Source organism: Silurus aristotelis (assembly GCF_946808225.1).
Source record: "Silurus aristotelis genome assembly, chromosome: 13".
Taxonomy (NCBI): domain Eukaryota; kingdom Metazoa; phylum Chordata; class Actinopteri; order Siluriformes; family Siluridae; genus Silurus; species Silurus aristotelis.
The window spans coordinates 738696-759683 of NC_139586.1; the positions used below are offsets into that span (position 1 = coordinate 738696).

Below are 20988 nucleotides of genomic sequence, written 5' to 3' on the forward strand. Positions count from 1 at the left end.
AGATAATCAGAGAGCATGAACGTAATCTGATTTACTTTCTCTTCTCTTTAAGGCATGCAAAAAAATAAAAAATAAAACAGCATGCGGATTGTTTGTCTTTTACAGGAAACGAACGACGGAAAACCACCAGACTCGCGCTCTTAGGGTTCGCTCGAGAACGTGGCTGCAGGCCAAAATCCGGTCTCGTTCACCGAAAAAAAACATTCTGAACCCTCCCTGCTTCTTCACTCGACTGATTCACAGCATGCATCGTTTAACTATAATCTACATTCGAGGAAACACGATGGTGAAGTGATGGAGTGAATATGGAGTTTGATTCGGATTAAAACATGTGGTGTACGAAATAGAATTAAATTAAATCAATGAAAAGTCAAAACCAAAAGAAACTTTGCTTGGTTTCACTTTTTATTAGAAAAACAATTAAGAAAATATACTTTTTACATGAAAAGAAAAAAAAAAAAACCCTATAAAATACATTCATTTATTTTCCATGAGTGCCATAAACAGTACATTCAACATGTTATTATTACCTGATGTTTTTTCACTATTTGGAATTTAATCTTTGGAATGTTCAGTACACTTCAGAGTGGTAGAACGATTTTAAGGCTGAACGCGTCGTCGTGTGTAAAATCCCTGCACTCGCTTTTTTGCGCTGCCGTTTTCAACAACAACACAAACGTAACGGCGCCGTGACCCATCATGGCTCGTTATCCAGCTGTGTGGCTGCTACAGGCGCTGCGGTGGTCAACGAACCACCGGTGAAAAAACACAGAAAAGCACCAAGTTACAATCGCGTTAAAGCCTTCAACGTTTACAATCGTTTCCGTGTCGACGGCACGATCATCATCATCATCATCATCATCATCACATGGGCAGGTTCCTACTACTCAGAAAAACCATCCTGCCTCCAGGATCTCCATGAAATATTGATCGGAATCCTTTTATTACACGTGCAGATTAGGTCAGGTCTGAACCTGCACACGGTTTTTTTTTTCCTTTACCCGCATACAACAAACACCAGAAAGATCTTCACGTTATGTTCCTAGATGGAGGACACACAAAAGGAGAAACAGCACTTCCACTGCGTTCTCGCTCCAGCTAGCAGGTGTTGATTACAGGATATGGAGTGGCACCGGTGCTGATTTTTACTAAATTAAAAAAAACACGCACACGTGTGGTTAGGCGTTATTCTCGAGAAGAAAAAACTAAACAAGGCGAACGTTTCTCAGTCCAGCCGCCTCCATAACACACAAAATAAGCTTGAGAGGTTGTTAGTCATTAGCGGGCACTGACCGAAGTCTACTCAGAGACGGAATAAAGACAGATACACGAGCGGAAAAATCTGTCCGTCTTGCACTTCTTTCTCAAAAGAAAAACTCGCGGATCTGTCCGAGCGTCAGTCCAGACGGTTCCTCAGTCTCGTCCGAAACCGGCGTGATCACGTGTGTCATCCCAACGAGATGAGCTCGATGAGCAGCGGCGCGCGCGGGTCTCAGACATCCAGAGCCCCTGGCAGAAAGCAAATCTCTGCTTCGTTTCAAATCATGACATCACACACCACGTGATGCTCGGCGTGATCTTCAACATGTCATGCAGCGTCGTCTGATGTTCACGGGTTCTGGATTCGGGTCCACCTGAGGGGCGGAAACAAAAACAAGATTCAGTATGGAAACGTTTTTCTTTAAAAACGCAGACTTTTTTTTCTCCTGAAGGTTCTGGAACGTACCTCGCTGTACACTGGTGGTGGTCTGAAGCGGAACTCCTGCACGTACGCCATAAAAGGGCGCTCCAGAACAGCGCTGAGGTCCTCCTCGATACGGGGGGCTGCAGAATTCTGCTCTGCCTCCTCGTCTGTGATGATGGAGCTGTAATCAGGAGGAGCTGTGGGAGAGAAACCACAGTGAGTAAGATGATTATAGAGAAGGAGAGAACTTCGGTAAGGTGGGTACAAGTGGTACAAGTGCTGACCTTCACGCTGCTCAGGAACGGTCATGCGGAACCACTCCAGGTTCAGACTGTACTGGCTGCTGACACTGGAGGTCCGGCTGCCGAAAGGATGCAGAGGGATGGTCCCCATGACCAGTGGAAGCTCCAGACACAGTTTGGAGGTGCCAGGAATGTCCACGCACACCTGATGATAGAGGAGGGTATGAGGTTAAGGATTGACATGGTGACGTCTCTGTCGTATCTAAACGAGACAGGATCGTAGATCTTACCCTGAGCGTGTACTCCACTTTGATGATGCGGCACTGGAGGATGGACGGACCGACCGGAGGGATTTTGATGGCGCGCCCGTGCCAGGTCTCTCGGCGCCGCGCTTCCACTACGTCTCCGCACAGCGTGGCTACGACGGCCTGCTTCTGCTTCATGGTGCCCCTCGCGATAAAGGTCTGAGTCTGTGTGATGTACGCTTTCGGAACCACGGATCGGGAAGTGGCGTTATCGAATTCGGCGAAGACCGGAATCACCTCGCCTGGTGTGTAGCCTTTGCGGTCGATCTTCGCCGTGACGGACACTTGTCCGAAGTTGTGGTACCACAGACGAGCCATCTTCTCTTTAGTTCCTGCCTGAGGTGCCTACAAAAAAACAGCAGCACGACTCAGAACACGTCTCTTCTGCCACCAACGCACCAATTCACGTCCTCACGTCTTAATTCTTACCAGTAGAGACGGCGTGTTGATGTCGATGGGCTCGATAACCGTAAACTCTTTCTTGATCTTCTTTACAGGAGCCCAGGGTCTGTGCAGCTTCACCTTGACCCAGTACCGGATGCTGCCGTGTTTGCCTTCGAAGGAGGTCACGAGCGTCCTGGAAGGCACAAAGTCAGGTCAGATGCGTGTTCACTCACACGAAGATATAGACGTTATCTGAGATGCCAATTGAAGATGGAGGAAACTCACTCTTCGGGGAGCTGGAAGCTGAAGGGGAACTCGTGTCTTCCTGCAGGAAGGGTCGTCATCTCACCGTTATCTACAAACAGATTCTGAAGTTAATTATCGATCAAAACAGAGCAAAAAAAAGTTTCACATCATGCAAAAAGTCAAACAGTAACACAAACAGTGTGTAGATTAGACACGCGTTATGATACTGTGTGGTGTCTGAGCTGGAGATGATGGTTGAAGGTGTCAGAGTGATAGAAGTGATGGAGAAACGGAGAGAAAGCGCGAGCGAGCAAAAAGGCGATGAAACATAAACAAAGCCATGTCCGGTCTGGCGTGCACGCGCCTCGGGGAACCGACCTGCCTGCAGGAGAACCTCTCTCCGGTTCAGGTACTCCACCTCGTCGCTGTAGTTCTGCGTGTACGCCGTGCTGGAACCTGCGCTCCGGGATTCGGTCCAGTGCACTTTTGCGTATCCCTCAGCGTGGAGCTTCACCGAGTCCACTTTCGTTTCCGCGCCGAGCTCGAGCACGACGCGTCCGCACACCACGTCCCCGCTGTGGAACAGGGGCGGGCAGGGGGCATCGCGGGAGTCGAACTCCACCAGGAACTTCTTCACCTTGCTGAAGATCATCTCAAAGCTCTCTCTTTCTCTCTTTCTCTCTTTCTTTCTTTCTTTCTCTCTCTGAGCAAAACAAAACCCACAAGCCTCTATGAGTCCTTTAACTAGCAGGGGGGCGGGGTTTCCTCGTAATTATGCGCGGTCAGGCGCGCCGATTGGCCTCGCCTAATAAACACGAGTGGGCGTGGCCAGCGCGCGGGGGCTTGATGATTGATGCTTGCAGGTTCTTGGTGAAAAACAAGTGGACTGAGCATGCTCCAGAGCAGCGCGTTCAAACGCAAACACGCGCAGACGCAACATTAAAACACGTGGATGAAATTAGTTTTCAAAATGAATAAAACACTGAGCTTTCAGTCGACCAAGAGAAAGAAGAAACGAAAGAAAAAGTTCTGATCGCTGTGTGTGTGTGTGTGTATGTGTGTGTGTGTGTGTGTGTGTGTGTGTGTATGTGTGTGTGTGTGTGTGTGTGTGTGTGTGTGTATGTGTGCGTGTGCGCGCGTGTGTTTGTTCACAACAAAAGTTGACTGTGAACATCGTGTACTATGGGTGTCCCGCGTATCTCTAGCGCCCTCTGGTGGGGAAAAATCAGAATCTTCTTCTTCTTCTTTCGGCTGCTCCCATTAGGGGTCGCCACAGCGGATCATCCGTCTCCATACCACCCTGTTCTCTATATCTGCCTCTTTTACACCAACTACCTGCATGTCTTCCCTCACCACATCCATGAACCTCCTCCTTGGCCTTCCTCTTTTCCTCCTACCTGGTGGCTCCATCTTCAGCATTTTTCTACCAATATAATTCCTGTCCCTTCTCTGCACATGTCCAAACCATCTCAATCTCGCCTCCCTCACCTTGTCACCAAAACATCCTACATGTGCTGTCCCTCGAATAAACTCATTTCTAATCCTGTCCATCCTCGTCACTCCCAACGAAAACCTCAACATCTTCAGCTCTGCTACCTCCAGCTCCACCTCCTGTCTTTTACTCAATGCCACTGTCTCTAATCCATACAACATCTCAGGTCTCACCACAGTCCTATAAACTTTCCCTTTCATTCTCACAGATACTCTTCTATCACAAATCACTCCTGCTATCACTCTTCTCCACCCACTCCACCCTGCCTGCACTCTTTTCTTTACTTCCCTAACACACTCTCCATTACTCTGCACTGTTGACCCCAGGTACCTGAACTCCTCCACCTTCTCCACCTCTTCTCCCTGCAACCGCATCACTCCACTGCCCTCCCTCTCATTCACACACATGTACTCTGTCTTACTCCTACTGACTTTCATTCCCCTTCTCTCCAGCGTGTACCTCCACCTCTCCAGGCTCTTCTCAACCTGCTCTCTGGGGAAAAATCAGAATGCTCCGTCATATTACCCCATCATTCCAAAATCTAAATACTACTTTTGTTCAAAGAATATTTCCAATAAAAACATAGAAAGCCAGTAATCAGCTTCTTAATGTATTAATAAAAGTGACAATTTTTTTAAACAGCATGACAAACGCTATACGGTCAAAAGTATTTGGACACCCGACCATTACACCCTTGTGTGCTTGTTGAATACCATATACAGACATTTGTTCTGTTACAGTAAACACTGCTCTTCTAAAAGAAAAAATGCTTAGATTTTGTAGCTGTGTGAATACCAGGGTGAAGGGATTGATTTCCAGTTTATCTCTTATGGAAGACATTTGAGTTTTTTCGCTCCAATCTCGGCTTCTGTCATGCAGGACAGTTTTGAGCCTCTTAGTATTTTTACAGTTTTACTTTAAGATATAAAAAAAAACAAAAAAACTCGACTTTATATTCAAAGCACCGCTGATTTGACTGCTGATGTGTCGTATTTGAGTGAACGAGTTCACAAGTTTAGAGTTTGCTCAGTTTGTTTTTTCTTTTTTTTCAGATGTAAATCATTAACTTTAAACAGCCAAAACATATGTATTTATTTAATGTTTTTTCAGCCAAAAAAACCTCTCAAGTTTGATTGTTCCTATTGATTGAGCTTTATTTAGCCCAGTCAGGCCCCGAAATCCGAAATCCCTTTTACCTCGAAGGTCTGGTAATAAACACTGATAATAAACACTTCAGTGGGAATTTCTTCTCTACTCGTCTCGCTTATAATATGATATCAGAGCATCAGTGGAAAAAATGTTATCTTTCCAGCGATTACATCCTCCATGACTTCTACTTTTCCACTTCGATCACATGAGACGATCAAGGTTAAAGTGTGTTTCTTTATCAGACAGAAGTCTTATCATGATTACAAGTGCTATAACAATTCACTATTACTAAATAGCTACTATAAATATGGTGCATCTCCAACGGGTGTAGTGTGTAAACTAACTGCAGTGTTATTTATAATGACATTATAATCTTAGTGATCACTAACTGGTTATTAGACATATTTGAGCATCCGACTGACAAAAGTGAATGGATTTATATACATTTGGAGCCCAAAGTGAATTACTGCTGATGATCATTTTTCTATTCTGTGAGCGTTTCTTTAATCCAACATCCTAAACTTAACATTCTTTACCCTAATAGGCCCAGAGAGTTCCTTCTGTGGATTTTGTGCGTATCTTAATTTAAAGCTGGAAGTTCATCACAGTTCAATGCACCGTCCTTGCATCCTTACCCACATTTCCAGCTGAAATATACATAATAATGGGGATAAAATAGATTGATAGTAAACTTAAAATAAAGATATAATTATGCCCCAAGTGTTTGATGGCTGCAAAAATAAGAACTGTTTTATTGTCACGGTGTAACTGGATGGAGAACGTGGTGTTTATCAGCATGGCATGTTGTGGAGCAGATAATGCGCCCTCTACTGGTGCACTGTTTAGTCGCTACAAATTGGTCACGCACAGTTGCACCAGATGCTCTGCGCACACACACACACACACACACACACACACACACACACACACACACACACACACACACACACACACTATAGCAGAGGATGACTACACACCTCGAATCAGGTGTTGTCTCTTCCTGAAGTATGTGATATTGGAGGTGTAGTCGTTGTACACGGTGTTGACCCCGACACCCCTGTGCTCCAGCCAGTGAGCAGAAGCCACCCCTCTGCTCTGAACCTTCAGGGCTCTGATGTCCATCTGCCTTTGCAGCTCCAGCACTACGTTCCCACTCAGGGTCTCCCCGCTGCTGTACACCGCGTCCCCGGGGCCGTCCAGCTCCAGGGCAAAGCGTCGGAGACCCGTAAAGTCCATATCTGCTGAAGAAGTCGAGTAGAGCATGAGAAGAAAACCCAAACATCTCCTCAGAGTTACAGCTGATCTCCAACCTCGCTATTATACATTCTTAACAAACAAGCGCATTCCTGTGAAATGGGGAAATAAATAACACATCAAGAAAAAGGAAGAAACCTACCGAGTCCAGTAGATACCCCACACCGCACGCGCTCCTCACCAGAAGCCACTCCACGCGCTGCAACAAGTCCGGTGTCATTTATCCACGCCAACTGTTTTTCTCACTACGCCTACGCAAGGTCAAGACCACGCCCACGAAACACTGTCCACCGCCAAGACCACGCCCTTCCAACTGCCACTGTCCACTAACAAGAGCACGCCCCCACTGAGGTCACGCCCCTATTCGATTTTTTCCCCCTGATTCCACATGGCCCGCCACCAAAACCACGCCCCCTTTTTTACGGTCGTAATCACGCGAAGCGAATCATTGCACAATAAATAAATAAATAAACAGATAAATTAAATAAATGGAAAAATGTAACTGAGGGAAATTTTCCCAGTTTAAAAATATATATATTTCTAAAATTTGAGAAAATATTTAAGAGCTTTGCTTATTTAAAATAGTAAAAAAAAAAAAAAAAGGTTTTAATATGTTTATTTATGGCATAATTATTCTTATCAGGTGATAAGATTCATATAAATCTATTATATTCCTAGAAATACTTTGTACCTGTATAAGAACAGGGTTGGATATGCAATAAAAATTTCTATAAAAGTAAAACAAAAATCTGATGTGCCACTTTGGAGAGATGGAAAATAAAATATACAATAAAAAATATTTAAATTAAATAAAAAATGCAACAAAATTCACTCAATTTCATTCATTCGCTCCATTCGTTTAATTGTTCATTCACTCAACTCCTTGATCTTGATGGAGCAGAGCATCACACTCATTTCCACAGATTATGTGTTGAACATACAGGCAATACATTTAGACCTGGAGATGGAGAAGATCCAATCAGAGCTGGATGGACACAGAAGTTCTGAACTCATCAGATTTTTGATCAGTTTAATAATAATGATACCAATGAACACTTTTCCAGCAGGTCGCCAAATTTCAATGAAAAACATTTGATCTTCTGCACCACGTGACCACGTTTTGAAACGTCATATTAGCCCTGATGTTAATCACTGATTAAAGAAAAGATTTGCAGATACATTATCTACTTTTAGAACTATTGTGTACTAGAAAAGTTCTTTAGCACGATTGTATTTGTTGAAAGTGGACAGAACTTTTGCTCCACAAGCTGGTCTACTGGACGAGTTTGTTTTGGTCTAATGGTAATTGGGAAACGGATTGAACGAACATCAAACAAAGTGAAAATAAATCATGGTGATGTTCTGCTGCTTCACTGTTGATGAAAACTGTTCTTTTGTAAAACCAGGACTCTCCGAGTTCAAAGTCTGTTCTGAGCAATCGGTTCTGTTTAATTACTGGAAAATCAACATGGATGTCCCAAGAGACCCGACAGCAAACAGGGGATCGATGTGATCCGTTAAATATTGTGTCTCCACATTACAGTGTACAGAACGACCTGCATGTCTAATAAGGGGCCTCCTTTTTACACCACATATTTACGTCACAACCTGCAAGATACCTACAGTTTCATTGTTCAAAACCATTAGAACCAACTTTAGAGTTGATGTTTACTCTCGCTGCTGGAACCATCTACTGCCATCAACAAACCCTATGGCATTGTAGGACTTAAGCATTTCACAGCAAGTCTCAGAACAGCTGCTGGTTCTATGCACATGGAACTGATTCCAACCTGAAAGCCTACTCATAGACAACACTTTCAGAGTTTCAGTTTCTAGGAGAAAAGATTCACAGCCTGCATTTCTGATGCTCAAGTTCATCTCACCTTCAAATGCCAGCACTCGACTGGATGGATAAATCCAAAGCTTGTTTTGAGTCGCATGTTTATACAGAGCTGTGATGCTGTAAAATGTCCATGAGAACTGAACTGAATTGGAAACATCTTGTGATGTTCAGCAAAATGGAAAGAATGTGAAGTGGGATTGAGGACAAACATACTGCTGTTGTCACAGAGATATTTCAAATCTGGTTCGTTCGATATTTTGAACTGAGTTGTAGCTCTGAGAAGAAGAACTGGTTGGTTGTTGCTCTCTTTTGGTTGCACTACATGTTTGTGTCTCCTCTAGATAAAGAGCTCAGAGTCACATTTCTTGGTAGTACATGAACCTTCTCTTGTGGAAACATAACAAATATAAAATAAAACAAGAGAAATAATAATATAAAAAAAATGCTGTTAGCTGATGATATTTGAGGTTAAAGTCAATTGAATTGGTTTCAAAACTGCTGTAATGTTTTGTAGATCGACAACAGATGAAATGTCGCCACCTGCTGTTGCAAAACCCATTTATACGCTCAACGACATGATCCGAGATGAACAGTAAAAACTCATTGTTCTGATCATTAAATATTTAGAATGAAAATATGAAATATGTAAAATAATAAAATTAAGAGCATATTATGATCTTATTTAATCTTTATTATCCATAGTTTTGTATCGTCGTCTAAATGTATAGCATTGTTATTTATGTCTGAACTTTTAAGTCACCAAAATCTGGAACCAAATTCCTCGTGTGTCAACAGATTTGCCCAATAAACCTGTTCCTGATCCTAAAAATAAATGAAATTAAACTTTTTTTTTTTTTTGGAAGTTTAAAAAAGTTGAGAGTTTCAGGTCTGATACAATGCAGAAGTCACCGTGTGAAGACAGAAGATAAAGCAGTACCTTTTATTGTCACTCAATACAAAAAGACATTTGTTGATATTTAAGCATTACAAAAATAGCATTTATGCACAAATGTATTTATTTTTATTGTAAATGAAGCAAAGATCTGCTCAGGAGGGAAATCCAACACCAAATACCATCAGTATCACTAGTGTGTTTGGTGAGGAACCGGAGCAGGTGTGTAGCTGCAAGTATGAACATTAGCACATTTTTGACAGATTTCATTAGTTTGAGTGGAAATTGTTTGTTTATGCAACTAAAAATCTATCTGAACAGCTGAAGTCCTTGAGGATGAAGTTACAGCATGTTGTTTAAAGAAATGCAAAATCTCATCTTTTTGTTAGATGTCACAAAATCTAGGGTCGAGGGCCAAAAGTATGCGGACACCTATTCGCTCTTAACATCTCAGACTAGATTTTTGCTGTAATGATTAGTGCTCTTTCATCTACAAGATCAGCGAGGAGGTCTGGTGTATAGTCATTAATCCACTTCATCCTCCATGTGTTCAGTGGGCTTGAGGAGGTCAAGGTTCAGGTTCCTCCACTTCAGACCTCCACAGCAGCACATCGCCATGCAGGAACACTTATTTTTCTCACTTTAACAGATGTTTCTGTGATTGAAGCTGCGAGCGTGATGGCCAGGTGTTCACATACTTTTGGTAACATAAGAGTATATGAGGTAATGATATTTACAATAATCAAGTTTCAGCTTTACTGGAAGTTAAATACACAGATTTACAAACCCATAAGCAGATAAACTAATATAAATGAATTGTTGAAAGCTTCATCTACAGCCGAGTCTCGACCTTTGACACAGGAAACTAATATAAAAGCGTGGTATAGTGTTTGTGTTTACACACGTCCTTCAAATCAGTAAATAGTTTCGACTACACAGATTCCATCATCAATGTACAATATTACACTTTTCTAAAAACATCTAGTTTAATCCCAGTAACAACAATCATCCAAGACTTTTGATCTCCCAAGTATCATTAATACATTGTGCTTCAAAATTGGAAAAAAGCTCATGTGTGCATTTAGATGAAGCACCAGAAGAATTTTTCCAACAGGAGAAAAAACAGGAATTTTTATCCGACTCGCTCATCCGACTGATAACTTTTAATACGAATGTGATCAAGAGCTGATCTATCAGCTTTCACTTTATTTCTTCTGAGATCTGAAGATAAGTAATGTGTACCACTGCAGTACCACATGATGCATGTTCAAGAGGAATAAAATGGAGATTCATGAGTCAGCATTCTGACGATCCACCGAGCTGGTCCTTATCTAGAAAGTTGGCCAGGCTCTGTCTCAAGCTGTTCAGGTCAAAAATCTTGATGTCCAGCACTTCGATGACTTTCCGCACTTCGTCCTCCGCCTGCTGCCTGGCGTCCAGAGAAGATGCCAAGCTCTGCTCCGCTTTCTGCACTTGCTGTTCGAGCTCGAAGTTTCTTTGCTCCAGCTCCTAACCACAAAGCAAAAAAAACAACAATACTGAATCAGCGTCCCGGCTGCACCAAGAAGAAACCAAGAAACTCCATCTTACCTGCATTCTTTTAATAATCTTCTCCCTCTCCTGCTCCAAATCCTGGAAATCAGATTTCCTGTTCTGTAGCTTGTTAATTTCCTGCAAGCATAGATTTATTCATGATAACTTAAATGGTCTGCCTTGCAAAATGTATTGGTGTGTGTGTGTGTGTGTGTGTGTGTGTGTGTGTCTCGAAAAAGAAAAAAAAAAAAAACAGTATCGGTAAACAAAACTGTAAAAGTAATGTGGAAACCTCTCCGCTAGGGGGTGGTATTGCACAAATAAAGCAAAATGTGCTGAACTATTGGCACCCCATAAACAAATATGAGCAAATCACTTTCTTAAAAAAAAATCTCAAACAAAAAAACAACAACAATATTTATATAAGGTTTTGTAAGTAAATACAAACAAATTATCGACAGAGCAGCGATGATGTATGCTCACGTTCTCTTCGAAAATGGACAAATCGCTAAATATACTACTATGATAAATGCTCGTACTTCATCTTTAGCCTTTAAAAGGGCCTCCATGTGTTCTACAGACTGGAACAAATCCTCGCTCCTGTTCTCTGATGAAGCAGCGTGTCCCTCTCGCTCTCCCAACTCGGCCACCTGGAAAACCCAGAACATTAAATATAACGAATATGATTATATACTTTAATATAAAAACTTCCTCCCAAATCATTAACATGTTCTTTTCCAATCTGACAAAAATACGAATGATACGGGGTCATAAAACGAGGCCTTGAAAAGCCCCGGAAACCTTAAAGCTCTGAAATGCAATTCGATTTGCAATTCAGAAGGAACTTTCCACAAACAAGGAAAAAACAGGGTCAGGATTTTCAGCAAACTGCTCATGTTTCTGCTTATATCAGAACAAACGACTAAACAGACACAAATTCCCCACAGTCATTTCTCTTTTTTTTTTTTGACATTGCTGTCAGGATGATACACGGTTCCTGCAACTTTTCCCACGAGACCTGAACCACAAAGCACCACCTACTTGTATTTTCCTTCATGCCCATGGGCCGTATTCAGAATATGCAAAGTAGGTTTAAAAATGAATGTAGGGAAAGTTGCAGGTATTCACTCTAAGTGCAGCATTTAATCTCTGAGCAGCTCCTTCAGTAACAGACTGTTACATTCTCAGTGTCTGAAGGAGCGACGCTGAAGGTCTTTTCTCCCTGCTGCTGTTAGACTGCACAATCAGAGCTGCTCCTAGTGAACCAGTCACCATAATGCACACTGTAATACTGTTTCTTTACACTGTGCATTAAACAATAACTTACATTTTTGTGCAATAACACCATTTGGAACTGTGCAATAATATCTAGTGCAATTTGTTTGAAAGTATTGTTTCTTTTGCGTTTATACACTTTACTGTATACAGTGAGGAAAATAAGTATTTGAACACCCTGCTATTTTGCAAGTTCTCCCACTTAGAAATCATGGAGGGGTCTGAAATTGTCATCGTAGGTGCATGTCCACTGTGAGAGACATAATCTAAAAAAAAAAAATCCAGAAATCACAATGTATGATTTTGTAACTATTTATTTGTATGATACAGCTGCAAATAAGTATTTGAACACCTGAGAAAGTCTATGTTAATATTTGGTACAGTAACCTTTGTTTGCAATTACAGAGGTCAAACGTTTCCTGTAGTTTTTCACCAGGTTTGCACACACTGCAGGAGGGATTTTGGCCCACTCCTCCACACAGATCTTCTCTAGATCAGTCAGGTTTCTGGCCTGTCGCTGAGAAACACGGACTTTGAGCTCCCTCCAAAGATTCTCTATTGGGTTTAGGTCTGGAGACTGGCTAGGCCACGCCAGAACCTTGATATGCTTCTTACAGAGCCACTCCTTGGTTATCCTGGCTGTGTGCTTCGGGTCATTGTCATGTTGGAAGACCCAGCCTCGACCCATCTTCAATGCTCTAACTGAGGGAAGGAGGTTGTTCCCCAAAATCTCGCAATACATGGCCCTGGTCATCCTCTCCTTAATACAGTGCAGTCGCCCTGTCCCATGTGCAGAAAAACACCCCCAAAGCATGATGCTACCACCCCCATGCTTCACAGTAGGGATGGTGTTCTTGGGATGGTACTCATCATTCTTCTTCCTTCAAACACGTTTAGTGGAATTATGACCCAAAAGTTCTATTTTGGTCTCATCTGACCACATGACTTTCTCCCATGACTCCTCTGGATCATCCAAATGGTCATTGGCAAACTTAAGACGTGCCTGGACATGTGCTGGTTTAAGCAAAGGAACCTTCCGTGCCATGCATGATTTCAAACCATGACGTCTTAGTGTATTACCAACAGTAACCTTGGAAACGGTGGGCCCAGCTCTTTTCAGGTCATTGACCAGCTCCTCCCGTGTAGTTCTGGGCTGATTTCTCACCTTCCGTAGGATCATTGAGACCCCACGAGGTGAGATCTTGCATGAAGCCCCAGTCCGAGGGAGATTGACAGTCATGTTTAGCTTCTTCCATTTTCTAATGATTGCTCCAACAGTGGACCTTTTTTCACCAAGCTGCTTGGCAATTTCCCCGTAGCCCTTTCCAGCCTTGTGGAGGTGTACAATTTTGTCTCTAGTGTCTTTGGACAGCTCTTTGGTCTTGGCCATGTTAGTAGTTGGATTCTTACTGATTGTATGGGGTGGGCAGGTGTCTTTATGCAGCTAACGACCTCAAACAGGTGCATCTAATTTAGGATAATAAATGTAGTGGAGGTGGACATTTTAAAGGCAGACTAACAGGTCTTTAAGGGTCAGAATTCTAGCTGATAAACAGGTGTTCAAATACTTATTTGCAGCTGTATCATTCAAATAAATAGTTTAAAAATCATACATTGTGATTTCTGGATTTTTTTTTTTAGATTATGTCTCTTACAGTGGACATGCACCTACGATGACAATTTCAGACCCCTCCATGATTTCTAAGTGGGAGAACTTGCAAAATAGCAGAGTGTTCAAATACTTATTTTCCTCACTGTATATTTGTTCTATTTCTCTCTCATATGCACATTTTTCTTGCTGCTGAAACAGAAATTTTCCCACTGTGGAACGAATAATTGAATATCTTATCCTATGGATATGTATTTTACCCCTCTGAGGTTGCCAGATATTTCTTAACCCGCAGGAGGCAGTGGACGAGTATTTCAGCAGTGTCAACTTGATCAAATGCACCATACAAGCACCAATTTTTTAATGAAATAATAAAACACGAATAATCACTAAAAAGAGGAAAATGCAAGCACTAAAATAATAATAATACTATATATAGTATAATAGCAATATATTTGGAATGAAAATCCCTAATGAATAATCCACTGCTGATTTAATTGAAAAATATGGCTTCCACGCTCGTTATTTTTATTATTCGGAAGCTTTTGAAAGTGCATCGTATCATTCTGCTTTTTTTTTTTTACTGTTTTTGTTTTTTGTTTTTAAACAGTATATAAGGGGAAAAAAGAAGTTGCAGGATGGCCTGAAAGCAGCATAAATGACGTGCTATAATAAATAAAATAAATAATCGACCACACGGAAATCATAAAGAAACCTTTCTGATGGTTTAAAGGAATCTGAATCTAAATCCAATTCAGAGATTAGATTTTCAGATAGAAGAATGTGTGGTTTTGCGTTTCCAGCCTGTAGGTGCCTTTATGTCTTCTGGATTACACACAGTTCAGATCAGCAACACTCTTTTGAACTTCCATTATAAGCAGACTGAACAGCAGCCAAGTCTGGTCTGCTGCACGTCTGATCTGTCTACACAATGAAGCAGGAGAAATCAACTGGCCTGGTCTCGGAATTGCTGCGTCTCCTGCTGATACTCAGCCAACCGATTCTTCCAGTGTTCAATGTTGCTGTTGGCTTCACGAAGCGCTGAGACAAGCTTTAGGTTGCTTTCCCTCAGAGTGAACAGTTCGGTCTCCATGTGTGTCTCACATATCGATCTACAGGTAAAGCAGAGCGTATAAGCGTAAGAGGTGATAAGGTGATATGACCTGGGACTCAAAGTCAACAGATGTTTATGTAAAACTAAAATAAATTGATTGATATGAACTACAAATCCGATGACAGAAATCCTCAAGTCCTGAACATATCATTATATTTACAAGCATGTTGCTTTCTGCCCTCTTCTGCATACATCAGCTCATAGACAACCACGATTTACTGGTGTTGCTCTGACTGGAATTGAACTGATACATCACCCTTCTGAGGGAACCTTTTTCACACACTCCTTCTTCGAGGCCAGCTCCAGGTCCGCACTCTTGCTGCGAAAAAGCTTTTCCTCCCCATTTACACCCAGGAGCGCTGTCGGAGATCTCCGGCCTTCACACAGAGCCTGAACAACAAGGACACTACAGTTAACCTCGTAATGAACTCTCTCATAAATGTTCTATATAAAGAAAATTATATTTTACACTTTTACTGGTAGACACTCTTTTACTATATATATATATAGTATTTTGAATATTTTGTATTTTGAAGCTGACTCTATCTTTCTTCAAAAAAAAAAAAAAAAAAAGAAAAGAAAAGAAGCTCCTTTCCTGTTCTGTGTGCAGGAAGTTACAGCTCTACCTCTGCCATGTTATTAATACTGCATTCCTGCACTACTGGTGTGATGCAGAGCTCTAAAAAGGCTTTTATTAATTTAAAAGAAGTGCATTTTTACTCCAATCATTCATAATTCATTCATGATACTCTGGGAAGATAAATAATTCTCTTTCAGTGATGCAGCCCTACTATAAGGAAGAACGTCAGAACTTCCATAAGGGAGAAGTTCAGGACTTCTGAGCTAATAAGCAAGAACTTGGAAGATTTCTGACACTGTTGGTTTTAGTTTCCAGCCTTTGCGTCTCAAACAGAGAAGGAGTTTTGTACACCGAAGTTCACGTCACTACACTATAAATATAAAAGTGTTTTATTGTAAACGCAAGTAAAAGACCTGTAGAGGAGCGATGGTTAAACCAGGACTGATCAGCTCAAACTTCTCTTGAGATTTCTCCCTCGCGAGACGTGCAGCTTCCTTCACTTCTTTAAACTGTTCTGAGAACTGGATAGAGCACATGGAAGAAAAGTGAACAAGCAGCAAATATTTTTATACTGTATTTAATGACATTACATTGGATTTCTGGACTGGAATAAATGAACGGGTGTATTTTTGATGGATTATCACTGAGAGTTGGAACTTGGGTAGATAGAACTGGGATAAACAAGACAAGGAGAAATAGACTTATGATGGAATCTGGATAGTATTAGAATAGATTAATATAGAAACGGATATGGATATAATTGTAATTAAAAGGGGGTGGAGATGAGCCTGAGATGGGTTTGGGATAGAGGAATGAAAAGATGGATGGATAGGATGGAGATGGATTGGAATAAAATAAAAATGGGACTGGGTATGGGTGAGTGGAGGAGTATGGAGTGGAGTATGGGGTAAATGGTGAATGGATAATAAAGTAGATGAGTGGATGAATAAATAGATATATGATGGATGGATGGATGGATGGATGGATGGATGGATGGATGGAAAAGTGGGCTGGTGGATGAATGGGTAGGTATGAGAATGGGTAGAGGAATAAACGGGTATGGGGGGAAATGAAGGAATGAATAGATGAGTGTATGGAGAAATGAGTATGGGATAGATGGATAAATAGATGGATAAGTGGTAACTGGATAGAAGCATGGAAGGGTATGGTGATGAATGGTTATGGAGATGGGTATTAAGATAGATGGATAGATAGATGGGTAGGTAGGTACGGAAATGAAAGGAGATATGGTTGGAGGAATGGATGGGTTTTGAAGTAAATGGATAAATGAATAGATGAGTGGATGGATAAATAAGTATGGGATGGATGGATGGATGGATGGATGGATGGATGGATGGATGGAAGGATGGAAGGATGGAAGGATGGATGGATGGAAGGATGGCTAGATGGATGGAAGGATAGATGAATAGGGGAATAGATAGATGAAAGGATGGATGGATAAATGGATAGATGGATGGATGGATGGATGGATGGATAAATATTTTACTGGCCTGGAACTAATTTGTTACAGCAGTCAATCACAGAACATTGAATCTTTTTTTGAACTTCTGAAGCACAACTGCATACCTGTTGAAGGTGCTGCTCTGTGGAGAAGCCCAACCCATACACAGTGTTTGCCCTGCTGTCCGCCCACTGCCCAAATTTCTGCGACGTCTTGGTGAAGGTCATGTTGGGTGTTACGGTGCTGTTTATAATCGCCTGAGTCAAAACAGAAGTGGTGCTTAACTCTAAATACAGACTTAAAATCAGATGGTGCTGTGGATCTGGAGCTCGTACCTTCGTTCCTCCTACGCTGATGATGCGATACACAGTCCTGCTGGCGTCATAGAAGAACGATACGGCGACCGCGTGTTTGCTGGCAGGAATCCAGTTTCTCTTTGTCGCAGGGTCGATCTGGAAGACGTGTGCTTTTGTGCTGAAGAGCGGCTGCTCCCTGAAGAACATCACACACTTCCATAAGAACATTATTATGGCTTTAATTTGTTGGCGTGGTTTAGATTTTACTGTCGAGTCATTTTTTTATATTCATCTTTGCTGCATAAAATTTTCAGGAATTGTTCTCCAGAAAGTTCTCGAGCATCTACGCTCTACAAATATTTTATTCCTGTAGAAATTATTTTTTTCACTGCAATTCTATTTTATTATTTATTTATTTGCTAGTCCTCGCCTTTCGTGGCGATTTGAAGAACGCACTTGGGCCGAACCCAAGCAGGTGTCAGGGGTCATTCAGTTTCATTCATTTAACAGATGCAATATAAAATCCTGTGCACAATCCTGGGGTCTATTTATAGAAGCAGTTCCTTCATAAAACTGAGAAATGTATTACAGGACGTCGCCTCTGATGGGATGAAAAAAGCTCTTATCGATTTAATCACTGAGAGAGAAAAGCTCGGTGTAAGTGCTCGGCCAGGCAGCGTCGGTGAGTCCACACACATACTGGTGAACTTCTGCCAGCTGAGTGTGGAGATGGAAATAATGGACCACATTTTGTTCCGTATAAATTTACAACACCAGTAGGTGCCATCTTTATGTTATGCTGTATGTAGCCTTCGATATGACGTCACCCTCCTGCTCTTCTACTCAACCAAGATACAGACCCGTGTTCAAATTTTATACTGGGACGTGATGAAGGAAAATGGTGGATTGTATTTTATAAAAAATTCTACTTTACATGTACCATCTACAAAACAAGAAATTAACAATATCCTCTTTGCTGCATCCAACACCAATAAATATAAATATGGTGATTGGATATTAAAGATTTGGGTTTGTATTTCCAGGAGTTTCATTGACCTTTCATTGATGGTAATACCAAGGTTTTTACGCCAGAGCACTGATGCCTTTATTTTTTAAAAATAAATCTCTGCTGCATCCACTTATATATTAAAGCATATTCATATATATACATTTTTAGCCATATTTTTAAAGGATGCCAATAATGGAATCATGATAAAACTCTGATGGAAACCATAACCTTCATTGATCTAGATTTCTGAAAGCAAGGTTTTTCAATAGATTTCTTTTTACAGGAACATTTATCTTTACTTTCTGCAGATAATCACACAGTTTTCTGTCGATTTCTGTTTCTTCAGCTTCCAGGAAATGCACCATCTGATGGACTAATCTTCAGAGCCAAGTGTTCGAGCCACTCCAATGGCAGCGTGTTGAGAAATGTTTGAGAACGCTTGATCCTCTCTGTAATCTACTGTAAAGAGGAATCTCTGGCAACTTCAGCAAAAGACGTCCACTGTATTTCCAGTTTCATCCATTTGTGGTGTGTGTTCATCAAATTCAAGCCCCAAATTCGAGCTTTATCAGGGAGGAAACATACAAACGGGTGATTGGGCGACACCCCGAGTGAAATATTATCCGAATAGGGGTTTAGTCAGATATCATGAGGACGCATGGGAGTGTCGTATAAGCAGCAGAGAAAATGAGTTCTCGTTTGAAGCTTTCGTGAAAGTGGAGTTAAAGGTAGTGGGTTAAGATCAAATCTCTGGATTAGTTACATTTTATCAAATCACCACTTGTTTGAAAGGAAAAAGTATTTTAAAGGATGAAATGTAAATATTGTATGATGCTGCAGAAGGACTGAAAGATGAAGCATTCTCTAATGATCCTCATCTTCACATCTGGACTGCAGATTTAGGGCTCCGTCCACAACACCACACTATCACACTAAGAGCATGGGGCAGGTAGTCTGGCGCTCTTCAGCACACTGTTTGGGACCGAGCCTCAGATTGCCACGTTTATAGAAACATGAGAAGATTATCCGTGTTGAGCCCAGCCAGATGTTCCTGTTCGGTCATGCAGATGTTCAAACAAAACACACTCACGTTCTGGACAAAAAAAACACACTCACCCCATTTCCACCAACGAGTTTGGAAAGTAGCTCCAGAAGTCTAAAGCTGACTCAACTTTTTCTCTTCTTTCTCGTCCCTTTTTCCAGACAAACAGCACTAATCTCTCTCCAGATATCGCTCTTGCTTTCAGGGTTTGTTTGGTTTTCTTTACTCTCGGCACTTGTTTTATCTATTGGCATTCTTGCATGACGGTTTTCTTCTCATCTGTCGCTTTTTTAATCTTCATATCCGGTATGAGTGATGTTTGTTGTTGGAGAAAGAAAGAGAGAACCAGAAGACTGGAGAGGACTGGAAATGTTCTCAAACCAGCAGCGGCAGCAGAACAGCACAGAAACACTGCAGCAATAGGGGGGGGGGGGGGGGTACGTAAACGAGTTCTGCTGCCACCTGCTGTTCACTTTATAAACTACACACAGTCTTTCTGTCTCTTTCTATATATAATAAAAATTAATAAAAAATAAGTAAAAATTTAATGGATAAACAAAAAAGGTAATACAAAGTAGAATCGTGTGTGTGTGTGTGTGTGTGTGTGTGTGTATCTCTGTCTCTTATTACTATAATGTATTGGGACATACAAGTTTATCATGTTTGTAATAGAATCACGTGAACACTGGGGAAGGGTTGTAGGGTTGCGATCAAAGTAAATCTCTCTCTCTCTCTCTCTCTCTCTCTCTCTCTCTCTCTCTCTCTCTCTCAAGGTTTAAAATAGAAGCATATTTACTGCCATGTTAAAGGCTTTACATTACTAAAGCAGCTGAAACACTAAACTACAGACATGAACATTTACCCACCATCTACAATCCACAATTTAAAAAGTATAATTAAATAAAAGAAGTGGGGAAAAGCCACAGTGATTTGTTTTATCACTAAAGATAAAATTATTTATAATTTTGTAATTGTGCAGCTGGTGTTCCTGTTCCACGAGTTACTCCATTGTTTTGAAAGAACATGCAGCCAGGTTTGAGCTTGCTGAGGTTTTCTCTCGCTAGGTGTGAGAGTTTTTTCTTGTTCAGCATAAGATTGAAGTCTTTTCCATGGATTGTAAAATTGGGAAAAACGTTTCCCTGATTTATTTATTATTATAACATGTTCAAAAAAGAAACTCCAGTTTGTGTTGGGTTCTGGTTGGGTTCTGTGTCTACAGATAGTCAGGTCTATCTGTCTGGCCGTCTCTATGCGAGGTTGTGTTTTCTACATGGTCAGCAGATGATTCAGGAATTTCAATTCTCCAGGATTTTTCACTGTGCTCTGCTAATTTATAGTCTCGGTTTGGGGACAGATAGCATTCAAACTTTGTTAAGCTGTTGCTTCTGCTGCCCAGTGTTTAAAATATTTATCTTTGTGTGTCCTAAACCTTTTATTTTTGTCTGGCTGGACATGGTTTGGGTTGTAAGACCAGCTGACTACAAGGCCTTTCTCTGGTATCAGCTCTTGGTGTGTTATGGCTTTGTGATGGACAGTCTCAGTCTCTCTATCACAGGTTTTTAGTTAAGAATGAACTG

The 20988-nt window shown here is 41.3% G+C and overlaps 2 protein-coding genes across 4 annotated transcripts; both read right to left on the bottom strand.

The window, feature by feature from the left end:
- Window positions 1–387: 387 nt before the first annotated feature.
- On the bottom strand, window positions 388–7032 carry arrdc2 (arrestin domain containing 2). Of its 3 annotated transcripts, none has more exons than XM_083557952.1 (8): window positions 6899–7032; window positions 6480–6743; window positions 2901–2970; window positions 2661–2808; window positions 2217–2576; window positions 1969–2131; window positions 1727–1881; window positions 388–1634 (listed from the first exon to the last, which is right to left on the bottom strand). In XM_083557952.1, the coding sequence occupies exons 2-8, from the start codon at window positions 6736–6738 to the stop codon at window positions 1581–1583; spliced, it is 1209 nt and encodes a 402-aa protein (XP_083414078.1). In that variant the 5' UTR covers window positions 6739–6743; window positions 6899–7032; the 3' UTR covers window positions 388–1580. The 3 variants fall into 3 exon arrangements, with proteins under 3 accessions (XP_083414078.1, XP_083414077.1, XP_083414076.1); XM_083557951.1 differs by having other exon boundaries at window positions 6480–6740; window positions 6899–6994; XM_083557950.1 differs by lacking the exons at window positions 6480–6743; window positions 6899–7032 and adding an exon at window positions 3240–3640.
- Window positions 7033–9512: 2480 nt separating this feature from the next.
- On the bottom strand, window positions 9513–19865 carry homer3b (homer scaffold protein 3b). Its single transcript, XM_083557977.1, has 9 exons — window positions 19486–19865; window positions 17400–17556; window positions 17190–17321; window positions 16016–16123; window positions 15279–15412; window positions 14864–15020; window positions 11564–11674; window positions 11082–11162; window positions 9513–11000 (listed from the first exon to the last, which is right to left on the bottom strand). Exons 1-9 carry the CDS (start codon window positions 19488–19490, stop codon window positions 10788–10790), a joined length of 1098 nt encoding a protein of 365 aa, XP_083414103.1. The 5' UTR covers window positions 19491–19865; the 3' UTR covers window positions 9513–10787.
- Between the last annotated feature and the right edge of the window lie 1123 nt (window positions 19866–20988).

Coding starts and splice junctions, on each gene's coding strand:
- homer3b (XM_083557977.1), bottom strand. Junction 15,413..16,015: donor TAACCATCGCTCCTCTACAG/GTCTTTTACTTG, acceptor CTTGTTGTTCAG/GCTCTGTGTGAAGGCCGGAG. Junction 11,675..14,863: donor CGCAGCAATTCCGAGACCAG/GCCAGTTGATTT, acceptor TGGGTTTTCCAG/GTGGCCGAGTTGGGAGAGCG.
- arrdc2 (XM_083557950.1), bottom strand. CDS start 3,513: ATGATCTTCAGCAAGGTGAAGAAGTTCCTGGTGGAGTTCGACTCCCGC. Junction 2,577..2,660: donor TCAACACGCCGTCTCTACTG/GTAAGAATTAAG, acceptor GTTTTTTTGTAG/GCACCTCAGGCAGGAACTAA. Junction 2,132..2,216: donor AAGTGGAGTACACGCTCAGG/GTAAGATCTACG, acceptor CTCTATCATCAG/GTGTGCGTGGACATTCCTGG.